At 38.6% G+C, this 12,510-nt stretch overlaps 1 protein-coding gene across 1 annotated transcript in view; it reads left to right on the forward strand.

Moving 5' to 3' along the window:
• Positions 1–12,510, forward strand: part of MAN1A2 (mannosidase alpha class 1A member 2) — a 135,120-nt gene that overhangs the window by 62,093 nt on the left and 60,517 nt on the right. The window contains exon 5 of the mRNA XM_041410892.1: positions 2,320–2,400. Coding sequence (XP_041266826.1) covers positions 2,320–2,400 — 81 coding nt within the window. The remainder of the gene's footprint in view (positions 1–2,319; positions 2,401–12,510) is intronic.

The following is a 12,510-nucleotide window of genomic DNA, read 5'->3' on the forward strand; positions in this document are numbered from 1 at the left end:
TCCTTTTCAAGGTGTTCATCTTGGGAGGAGCCAGAAGAGGTCCTTCCGGTGAAACTCAATAAAAATTATGGATCAAAGTGTCAGATGTAAACTTGTCACAGATGTGACATTCTCGGTGTATCTAACTTTGTTTTAGAAAAAAACAAAAGTCCTGACCTTTTCACAGTTATGATTGTAAGTTGAGATGCACCTATATATTGTATTTTCAAACTACAAATTATAACTGGATAATGGAAGTAAGGGGAAGTGTTTTATGAGAAAGAACCAGGCCTCAGAAATGAAGACAGAAAGATGAGGTTTTATTGGCTGATAGTAGTTGCAAATAACTAAGCTATGAAAGACAATTTTCCCCAAAACTACAGTGTATAAATTACTTAAGAATACAACCTCTTCTTCCATTTCTTTTAACACAAAATATGCCACTTCAATTCTTGTGTTTTCCTACAGGCTCCTAATCTATCACAAGAATTTCCCAGTTGGTTATACAGTATCTGACATTCTTGAGAAGCATTAAATTGAAGAAATGGCTCTATTTTAGTCTTATTGATTAGCGTTCTTAGCACTAATTTTGGGACTGTCACAGACTCTGTGATGGAATTTTTATTTCAGTCCTTGGATTTGCCCTATGGTTCTGAAAATAATTTTTCATTCAGTAAATGCACATAATGAAATACAGTTGTATACTCCAAATTCAGCAAATGCTTACTGTTGTTTCTATATTTTAACCTACTTTTCACAAATTATTTGTTTGGGCTTTTTCCTTTTGATTTATACCTTGACTGTCTGGCAAACATCAAAGAAATTCTACTCTGCTTTCTCAGTTACTGCTAGATAATTATTCAGTCTAAAACTGAAGATCCTAAATATATCAGAGAGAGTGTAGAGATAATGATACCATTATGAGGGTGAACTAAATTGCTTCCATAACTTTTGTCTGATCTAAGGCAATTTCAATATAAATTTGCAATATTAATCTAGGATTTGGATGGAAGAAATTTACATGACCCTCTGGGGTTCAGTTACATCTTCCTATGTATCAAAAACCATTTCTGAAGGTTAATGAGTTGTCTTGTGTATACACCAAACTTGAGTAATTTCCTTATATGGTTTGGAGTTTATAAATAAATACATACATTTGATCCTCTTGGATTCTTCACTGGGAAATGAAAATCATTGGTTTCACTTACACTGTCCCACTGCAGGTGTGATTCATGACTTTAATAGGTGTTAAGTGGAATCGTGCTGCATTGGTGTTATTTTTCTTGTATCACCTCTGTGTGAAAAGGGAAAGCCTTTTACTAAAAACATTTGGGAATATTTCAAACTTCCAAGTTTTAATCAGTTCTGTTTAAAGAAATTTTTATTCACATATTCTTTCGGAAATATGTAATATGTGCAAAATGAATTTGGTTTTGATCCAAGCACTGCAGGTGCCACAGAAATAGGATGAAAGAAAAGACTTACCTGTAAATGTCATTTCAGCTGTGTGCAGATTGGTGAGTCAGCTTGTTCAGTGCACATTGTAGTGACTTTTCTGCATAAAAGAAAGAGTCTTGCCTATCTCAAAATCTCTTAATAAAACTACATTTCTGTGTCTAATAGGTTGAAGAGAAGTTTATGGGAGAGACAGATGGAGTGTATGTGCAAAATTAGCTGAATGGGGCACAGAGGGAGTCAGTTGTTAAAACTATCTGGTTCCCTTAATTTTTTCTGGGTTAAATGAGTCAAAAGATACTGTTGAATTTAACCTAAGAATAATAATGTGGAAGAAGGCAATAAAATAGTTTATTCTCTTGAATTTCTCAGTGGTCCTGCAGTATTACATGTCATAACATAAAGGCTATTCCGAGACAAAGATTATGTTAAAATAGAGCTCTGAATTTGTGTTTAGTAATTTAGGTTTAAAAGTGCATTATGGGAATTCTCTAATTATTTTGCTTTATCTTTTAAACCTGGAAGGTTTGGTGCTATGCTGAAGCATAAGAGAGAGATGCTGAATTACAGAAATGTGCAGTCCTTGCCTTCTTTCCCACCAGTCCCAAATTACTGGAATTGCACTTTGTGGTGATAAAATGGTTAGAGGGCAGGAGAAAAACTAATTTGATTTTAATAAAATCGGTTGGAGCTGTAACTAGAATTGTCATTTGGTGTCACAAAGATGTGCACGAGAATTTCAGTTTGGATCTAGAGACTGCAACAGTACAGACCCTTGCATGTGGATTGCCTTAGGATATGTACTTTCTTTTGCCTTGACAATTTTTTTTCTTCCTTCATTAAGGAGTTGGTTAATTATTTATTAATGCTTTCTTTCTGTTCTAGAATTCTGAAGTGTCTGTTTTTGAGGTCAATATTCGCTTCATTGGCGGTCTTCTAGCAGCATACTACCTTTCAGGACAAGAGGTAAGGAGATTGGAAGGTGTCTGAAATTCAGTATATTCTAGCAAATGTGGCATATGGAGACTTTTGTAGAATCTTGATTTCTCAATAGCTTGCAAACTAATTTCACAGCAGTCAGTTGTCCAAAATAACCAGATTCTTTGAGTATGGAATCTTTAAAGTTTGTTTCTGAGTAGGTCTCTTGGCATTTAGGACACTTGGTTGCAGTTTTGAAATGCTTCTTTTTATCAAGATGTTTTCAGAAGATAGACACTCAAATAAGCATCAGCTTGAAATGTCAAGTGAAATGTCAACCTTTTCATGCCAACAATAACTTGTTTTGATATTCTGTAACTCCATGAAAGTAGAAATAATAGCTTTGTCACTTGTCCTGCAAGGCTGTACGTTTGCTTCATCAAAGTGCTACTCAATCTTCTTACCATTTTCTCGGTGACAAACTGAGAAATAGCAAGCCAGTTTTATACAGGTTCTGAAACTTCTGTTAAAAAAGATGTAGAGACATGCTTAGATTGACAGGATGCATGTCCCCAAGGACTTGCAACAATGGACTTCCTTAGTCCAGCAGTCACAGTGCTGTGACCTCTTACTTGACATACTTTAACAAGACTACAGCTTGACTCCCAGCTCTTCTCATGTCTTAGGAGCTGGATGTCTTTAACCTATTGCCTGTGTCTTTGATTCTTTGGTTTTGTCCTTTATTTTTCATGACCCTTCTGTAGCCTACTGCCAGACATACATATTTCATGGCTTTCAGGTGTTCTTAAGTATCTTCTTCCTTTGTTTAGGGAAGCACCACACATGTATCAACAAGTTCTCAGGGATTTTAAGACTGCAGCCCTAAAAGTAACCAAGAGAAAAGTCATAATTTGTTGTCTCTAAGTCTTTGCCATTATCCTGGGGTCTCTGGAATCGTCTCTTTTATGAGGGTCTTCTCTTAGGAAGAGCTCAGTGGCAAAGCAAAAATCCTGTGTAAATCTTGAAAGAAATCAGTGGTTTATTTTTTATCCAGTGCTCCTACTTCACCTTCTTCAAACTGGACCATGCTCCTTGGAGGTATCTACTGTGAATATGAAAAACCTCAGAGAAAAAGCAAGAATCACACGTCCACAGCTGAATTATTCGTAGATATTGATACTGCACTTGTGCACAAGTCCCTTAAAAAGAACTTATTTGCCCCAGTATGCAGATAGGTGCAGCCAAGAACTGCCAAAACATATGCTTTGCCTGCATTTGTAAAGCCGAGTATTCCTTCTTAAATTTGCTTCTAACCTCTTGGTAGAGTCAGAACAAGCTCCTTTGCTTAAATAGCTTTACTTTCTTTCCTTGTTAGAAAGCATCTACCCTCTCTTTCCTAAATGTTGGCTGGGCTGAGTCTTTTGTTTTTAAGATTTTTATGGCATCATTCTCTCCAACAGACTTCAAATGCTTCATAACTTGTAATACAGAATTCCCGTCAAATGTCCATATGTATCATCTTTATTTTCCTAAAGAACTGCTAAAAAAAGTGCTCAGACTGCATTTCTTTCAAAATAGTGTGGCAGCTAGGATTGCTTTGGGTATCTGAGAGACTGCTTCGTTTGCCAAGTTGGATGGGGTTTCTGTGCAATTTGTCGTGGATATGACAAGCAAGGGATTTTGAGGCTCTTCAGCAATTGAGCCCAGGAGAGACACCTGCATCTGGGAGCTCCTTGGAGCTGGAAACAGGTTGCTTGAGATGTGATTTCCAATCTGGTCCTCCGTCTTCCCCAAAAAGGGAACATATTCCTTAGCTCAGGATTGGGGCATGCTTGATTTATTTATTCGCTGCATTCAGACATGTGAGGAGCACTTTATAGCATTGCTAAGACAGACAAGCCTGTTCCCAGCCTTTTGGGTGTTTTACCTGATCGGGTTGTGAATGTACATCTGGGCTTACACCTTGAAGGCAGTCTCTGTCTCCTGGTAGGTGTCCTTCCTTTGTTCATCAAGCCACCATTTGCTTGATCATATTCACTTACCACACCTTGTTGATATTCCAGTCACCATCTTCCTACCTCCAAGCCTCTACTTCTGCAAGACTGTTGCTAGATTGGTTTTTAGAAGGTTTTCGTACTGATTTTCCATACTTTTGCGTGTCTTGTTTGATGTATTTAAAGTAAGCTCCAGTACAATGAACTGCTGCTTTGAATTAATTCTGTTTTTCTCCTTTAAATAAATATAAACTCTGCTTAGGTCTGCAACAGGAGTTACTGCTGTTTGGTGATAGTTACAAAAGCTGCTCTTACTTCATTTTGACTCCTATCACTTAGTGTTAATAAAGGTGCTGTATGGACAACCATAAAAGAGTGTCCAAGACTCAACATCAGCTGTGATCAAACTTTAATAATTTGTAAATTGCCATGTCTGGAGAATTTTGAAGTCCTCATGGTGTATCTACAATGCCCTTTGTAGAGAGAGGGTAACTGTGTTTGATAGGATTCTATCTGATTGATTCATAATGGTAGCTATTGACCATAGTTTTCAAGTACAGCAGATTATTAATTTCGATTAAATAGTCCTTTTTAATGCTTTTATTGAGAACATGTTAGATTTAAAGTTTATTTAGCATATCTAGTGGCATGACTCTGTGGCTTCCATGCTGAATTTAAACTGTTCTGTTACTGCTATTACTTAGAGGAGCATCAACTGAGATTATGGTTTTAATAATGCTGATTATAGGTAATGGTAGAATTTTAAGCCTTTTTTGCTAAGATTGTGAGTATGCTGTCCTTTCATCAGTAAGGGTTCCCTCTTAGTCACTGCAATGAATGGGTGAATAATGAAATATATCTCCCATACAACCAAAAATAAAGTTGCTGTTTTTAGCAGCTGACAGCTTGGCTGAAAATGCTGTAGGGCTTGTCCTGTCCAGTGCTGAGTCACAGGCCTTTCTTTGTGAAACATGACGTGTAAACTTTTTAACAGCTCAGCCTTTCACATGTGGGAATTTCTGGTGGGCTTTCATAAGTGATGAACATGTAAAGCTAAAGCTTGAGAAGGATGCAAATGTCATGGTTGTCTTGCCTCCCTGTACCTGTCTGCTAAAGTAGGGCGGCAAAATTGTTTCCCTGTCTAACATGCAGTTCTCTTGATGTGTGAAAGATCACCATCTTTCGCCATTTTTCCATCTCAGCATGTCTTTTGAATGGAGGATAATCAAGGTACAACTGCAAACTTTGACAAAGTGGAAAATTTTCCTATGTATTCTGTTTCAGAGTTCTGAAGCAGAAGCAGCACTAATACCTCTCTGGTGGCAGAGGTTGTAGGTCTGCAGTCTGGGGGGCCCTTGTTTAAATCCTCTGCAAGTATGTTTTTCCTGGCTGGCTGTGGACAGGCCATCTGGTGTCTGTCTAGGTGTATGCTACCAGATAAAAGAGTGTTCCTTCTTAGTCTCAGTTCCCACAGAGAAATGAGGTCTCAATCTGTCATCAATTTTGAGATTCTTTGAGGCAGTGACTTTTCTCCAGGGTACATTATTGAAATATATAATGACTATATGCTAAAACCATGGAATATAGAATCATAGAATGGTTTGGATTGGAAAGGACCTTTTAAGATCATCTAATACAACCCCCTGCCATAGGCAGAGACAGTTTTCAACAGACACATTACTCAGAGCCTTCTCTGACCTGGCCTTGAACACTGCCAGGGAAGGTGTGTCCACAGCTTCCCTGGGCAGTACAGCCTGGTTACCCTCATTGTAACAAATGCCTTCTTAATAGGGCCCTAAGAGGGCTTTGAGCAGCGTGATCTGGTGGAAGGTGTCCCTGCCCATGGCAGGGCTTGGAACTACATGATCTTTAAGGGTCTCTTCCAACCTAAACAGCTTTGTGATATCCACTTTAAAACTACCCTCTTTCAGTTTTAAAACAGTTGTCCCTTCTCCTGTCACTGGAAGCCATAGTAGAAAGTCCTCTTCATCTTTATTTGAAGGCAGGCCCCCTTCAGGTGCTGGAAAGTCCCTTTGGAGCCTTCTCTTCTCCAGGCTGAACAACCTCAACTATCTTAGCCTGAATTCAAAGGAGATGTGCTTCAGCCCTTTTTGTGACCATCCTCTGGGCCTGCTCCAACAGGTCCATTCTTCTTTTATTGGGACCCCAGAGCTTCACATGGTATTAGAGACCTCAGTATAAGGGGGGGGGGGGGGGGGGGGGGGGGGGGTTAGTGTATTTCTTTTGAAATGATACAAATGAAAGAAAGAGGAGGTTGGACCAGATGATCCCCTGTGGTCCCTTCCAACCTGACTGATTCTGTGCAATAGAGAAAGGCTCAATAAAAAAATGAAGGAAAAAAGCATGGTCTCTCCTGGGAGTACTGTGTCATAAAATAATAGAATCATCTAGGTTGGAAAAGACCCTGACAACAGAGTTCAGCCTCTCCAGGCAGATTCTCTTGTATTTTGCTGTATGCCAGAGATTTCTTCCCAGTTCCAGTAAGCAACCAGTGCAGTGTTTGCTCACTGTTATTCTTTATTAATTTGTATGCTAATAGGTATTATCTCTAAGTACCTAAATAACTAAATAAGAAATGCAAAATTCATTGTGTCTATATTCAGTAAGGTGACACTAATTAAATATTTTTGAGGTATAGGGTTTATGAGTTGCTTAGTGGAATTGTGAGTGACTGGGAGACATACTGTGAAAACTAGGCACTCCTATTTTCTACCCCAGGTTGTGATAGAATGGATAACATGTTTGTATTTTACATTTTGATCAAACAGGATTGTAGTTAAAGTGTGTGAACTGCAAGTTTCCCACCTTCTGAGTTCAGAGGCACCACTGTGCTTCCTCTTTTGCATCTGTCAAATAGAGTTAATAGTCCAAAATAACATATTGATGGTAAAATATATGACTTCTTACCTAAATTGAACCAGACTGTCTCAGTAATCCCTGCAACAATCCTTTAATTTCTGTAAGAACTACGTACTGTCTTCATTATGCTTGTGGTTTGGGGGTGAGGGACAACACTATGATACACTGATAATGTAACAGAAATAAGTAGAAAATAAATGTTCCATATGCCTAATTTGGAGTAAACATTGAGTATGGCAGCTTAGGATGAAAACCAGCCTTACATGATTTAAAAACAAACAAACAAAACCCATCAATAAAATCCCAAAACAAAACAACAAAAAAGCAACTTTTTTTTTTTTTTTCTCCATGTGCCTGCTTTAAGGTATTTTCTTTCTTTTGTGTGTCATACTGGCACAAATATAATTTTTGTCTTTAGTTATGAATCCATGTGCTTTTTTATAGTTTTCAGTGATGCCTGGCAAAGTAATGTTTAGCATTTTCTACAGAATATTGGGCTTCTTTGTTTATTCCAATTTAATTCCCTAAACTTACTGTATAAGATTGTTTTGTATTATTCATGATTTTTTTTAACTTAGTATCCAGCACTAATGAAATATAATATCTTAATATCACTCTATTGTATGTAACAGCATCAGGATAGAAATGCTTAATGAAAGAGTATCATGTATACAAGCAAGATAAAGCTACTTGTATTTCACATGGAAAAAAAAAAAAAAAAGGATGCTGTTGCAATTTGGACTCTTATTAGATTGGATCTGTCTGTTTATACAGTCTTCTAAAGTAATTTTCCAGGGACGTTATCTGGAAATGAACCCATAGTGCATGGCTGGTTTCTTAGGATGTTCCTCTGGAATTCTTTGATCTCCTTTGGTGTCTATCTAGTTCTGTGGTTCAAGATTTTATTCAAGATCAGTCATGTTTGGTGCTTGGTTTTTCTCTGAGAAGCATGGGGTTTTTCCTCTTCAATATGGATGTTTCTTTTTTATTGGTAAATTCTTTTTTTCATCACAAATTATCTAATTGGTCTTTATTTGTTATATGATTGATAATATGTTCTTCCATTTCTTTCAGTCACATCTGTGGATCTGGGTCTTTTTGGGCATCAGGGTAGCTGATACTGATTTCTGAGGGAGGATAGGAGCACTGTTTTTTAAAATCACTGCCTGTCCACAAAGCTTTCAACTCCTGGTGCAAAAGAACAACAAGCAGGCAAGCAGTAAGAATGAATGGCACAAGGCAGAAATGAATTGGCTGATCTCTCTGTGTTAATGCTGAAAGAACAAAACTTGCCAGCAGACCGCAGCGATGAGCTGCAGAAGAATTTACAAAATTGATCCATGATGATTGTGTCTGAATGTAGAATTTGTGAGAGTGGGCTACCAGGAGACCAGGAGTTCCAGTGTTCTCAAGGACTAAAACAATAAAAGGTCTGTTGCAACCTGATGTAGGATATCACACTGGAATTTTCAACAGAAGTTGGATTTTCTTGTGGTGTGCTGTATCAAGTGGTCCAAGAGCTGTAATCTCTGCTATGCTGTCCCCAGACCTGGCTAGTGAAGGAACAGTCAGTATGAGGAAGACTTCACAGATGACAGTGCCAGAAGAAACCAGCTTCAAGCCTTCCCATTGGGTGTGTGAACTTCTTTGAGCTCATAAAGGCAGGTGGAGATTCCTAGAGCATCTTGCAGGATGCATTGTTCCTCGTTTCTGAAACCCATCCAAAAGACAGCAGTGAAGATACTGAACCCTGCTATGAGCAGTATTTTCACTTCCAAGTCTTTGTGAACACACTGTAAATGAACTTTCTGCTCTCCAAATGGGAATCTGTTCAAGGAGGGAGGGACAGACATCTGCAGAGCCCAAGTGTTGCATGCACGCAGAATCATCCTGTAATTAAACACAGGGAATGATTATTGGAGCAATAAAGCCTAAATAAGACAAAGAACAATCTTGTACCAGAGATTATTGCTCTGTGTTCAAAATCCAATTTTTTTACAGTTGTATTTCACAAATTGCTGTCACTGCTCCTCTATGGCTCCTGCCCAATAGCCTCCAGCACTGATGATACCCACTGCTAGAATGAATGTGACTGCTTGCCAAATGTCTGTCCTGCTTCTTGAAAAATAGATAGATAAAGTCCAATTTTTTAAGCAAATCTCCAAGAATAGTAATCTCTTCACAGGGATCCCAGTCACAGGCATGTCTGCTGTCTCTGGATACTGTGACATCTTCCCTAAAGGTTAATAATCCTTGAGTACTATTTCTTCTCCATGCTGTGGAACCACCTCTTGCTTTAGAAAAGTTTATATTTCCATAGTGGCTTGGCATACTTACTTCTTACACAGCAAGCCCTAGCCAAAAGGAAAAGGGCCTCATCCACTGATAATTACAGAGTTATCAGCATCTCCTCAGGAGGGGAGGGAGCCTTCTACCTTCTATATAGCAAGCCTTCCCCTTCCCCATGGCTACAGCCCAGTCTGTGACACTGCATGGCTATCTGGTGGCTAGCTGTAGTGGCAAGCCCTCATGACCTTGGATCTCTTCTGGGGCTTGGTGTCACCTGTGGGAGTTGGTAAACTCCCTCAAATAGCAGTTTCAGCCTGGGTTAGGGATTTTGGTATTTTCCCTGTGTGTTCCCAGCATGCATTATTTTCTGTTTTGTCATAATATGTGGTAGGAGATGTATTGAGTGAGATACTGTTTATATGGAGAGCAGGAAATAAAATCCTCTAACACTGAAAGAGAGTACCTGGAGCAAACATATGCAGGCACTAGCTGAAGCTACGTCTCTAAGTAGGAGAAGGCAGGATGCAAAATTCATGTCATCATTAGGAGGCTGAGGAGATGTAGTTAACTGAGACTGAGTCAGAGGAACATGATGTTACATGGATCTATTTTGTTTCACTGCAGACTTTCTTTCAGGTACTTAGATTTTATCTAAATTAAGATCGATCCTTTAAATGTGTGGATTTCCCCTGTCTTTCTGAACATTAAAAAGAAATAGTACAAAAACATGTAAATAGAGCCCACATCTATACAGACAAAATTCTTTAATGGTCATTTCAGTGAGTAAGCCTGTTTTATTTTCTGATCCTTAAGAAGTCATTGCTTGTTTTGATGTGCTCACTCTGTGATTTTTTTTTTAAATTATATCACAGGCTCTAGAATGCATCTGCCAAACTGGTTGTTTTGAGCTAGGATTTCTCCCAAAGCAGTGTGTGTGCTGACTATAGTATCATGCTACCAGCACTCCTCTGTTCCATGTCTGAGATGGTCACTACATTCCAGGGTGCTTGGGAAGTAGTGCTCTGTTAGTCATCACCCATAGGTGCTATGCAGGAGAGTTGGCAGGTGTGTGTGTGAATGTGACATCTGTCTTTATGAGCACCCAGGGTGAACTTTGTGTTCTTGATCTTTTCTGTGGAATTGTATTGGACATATGTCCCATTAATGTTCATGAAGGTTTACAGTGTTGTGAGAGTGTGTGTTGTCACACTCATTTCAGGCATTAGTAATTGCAAAGTGGATAGACTTGAGGATAAAAATACTGGAGATAGTTACTGGATCTGGAGTGCTTCAGTGATCAGGAGTATGACATTACCTTTTCTCAGCAATTAGCACTCTGAGTGCCTGTGGCCCTCTCAGACTGGAGTCCTTAAAGCTTCTGACAATTCAGCACATTTTCTGAAGCAAGAAGAACCAGGAAAAGGAATGCCACAGTGATCTCTTAAAACTTGGATTTAACTCTTCTGACTAGTATCTGATAGAAAATCTGTAACAAAATCAAACATTGAGCCCATGGCTTTGGATTTGCTCCCCACAAAAGTTCATCTGCAGCTGTTTGCAGCAGAATTTTAAAGTTGTTTCCAGGTCTTGAATGTGTTCTGGTTTGTAGGAAAATTGAGCGAGAATTTGGCTAAGTAAGTCATACTTACATTGTCTGCCAAGAGCTCCTTTGTTAGCAGTCCATAAGAGATTTGTAGGGTATGCAGGAGTGACCCCATCTTGCCTTTTTAGAGTAACTAAGCGTTCTCTGGTACGAGCAGCATTTGTCTGAGGAGGGAGTGCACAAATGACCCACTGACTGCTTGCTTTTTTTCATGAAGTGAAGCTTCACAAATCATTAAAACTTGTGGTGTGAGTGGCAGTTGGAAATAAAATATTCCTGCTAGCAGTACTGCGTGGAATGACAAAAGCCCAGAGATGGATAGAGAGTCGCTTGTTGCAGTGTGCACGGCTGTGCTTGAGGAACAGCGTCAAGTAAGGAAAACAAAGTGGATATTATTCTAAATGTCTCTTGTGTGATAGCAGCAGGAGGACACTTACACCATTATGACAAAGTGTTCTTGTCTGCTGTTGATTTATTAATATAATAAAAAGGGTAGCTTATTGTTTTATTTTTGTTGAACAGAGTTATTTATGGTATTTGCAATATAAAAAAAAAGATTAATAGTTTACTCTGTTTACTTTTGCCAGCTTTAGATATAAAGCAGTTCATTTACATGACTGTCTTTTTCATCTTTTTAAACACCATCAAAATGACATGTCTTTCTGGGCAAAATAGTGATATAATTTGTGTGGATAAATCCAGCCTCAAATCTCATTTAAAGTAGAGCACGAGGGATGTTAAGTACCTGATACTCTATTAACAGATAATCAAACTAATCCTTTCCAGGAATCTGACAGTAGCATCTCCTCTGTTCAGGAAAACTTGTTAGTCAAATTATGTTATATTGTCAATGGATATCCCCAACAACCAACCTAAATATATAAAATACAGGTCCTCAATAAGTAAGACAATACTGTGTGTACTGGTTTCACAGGATTCTTAGCTGTACTGATGAAATTACCTAAATTAAAGCCTTTAAGGCTTATATAAATTAAGTTTTCAAAGGGTGAAAATCTCAGAAGAGTTAACAGCATTGTGTATGTCCTGTTCAATGAAGATGAGATTTGAGCTTGTTGCCAGGAGATGAGCCGCTTATTCATAAGTAGTTGTGACAGCTCACTGGTCTCTTAACAGGACACAGCCTGAAAAAAAAAACCCTCTATTTTTCTTTGACTTTTAAAGTGTTGTCTCATATTGGGCGTTGCCACTGCTCACTGCAGTGCAGATTGCAATGCCTGTGCAGTTTCTGTTTTCCAGGCTTGTAGTTAAACATTTTCTTGACTGGCAAAGGACACTTAGCCCAGTTTGTTGCTGCATCTTGGTGCTGCACGACACCTGAAGCAGAGAATACTGACTTCATAGTGAATTTGTTTCTTCCGCTGTGATTGGAAG

Source organism: Onychostruthus taczanowskii, unplaced genomic scaffold (assembly GCF_017590055.1).
Source record: "Onychostruthus taczanowskii isolate IOZ18803 unplaced genomic scaffold, ASM1759005v1 scaffold34, whole genome shotgun sequence".
Taxonomy (NCBI): domain Eukaryota; kingdom Metazoa; phylum Chordata; class Aves; order Passeriformes; family Passeridae; genus Onychostruthus; species Onychostruthus taczanowskii.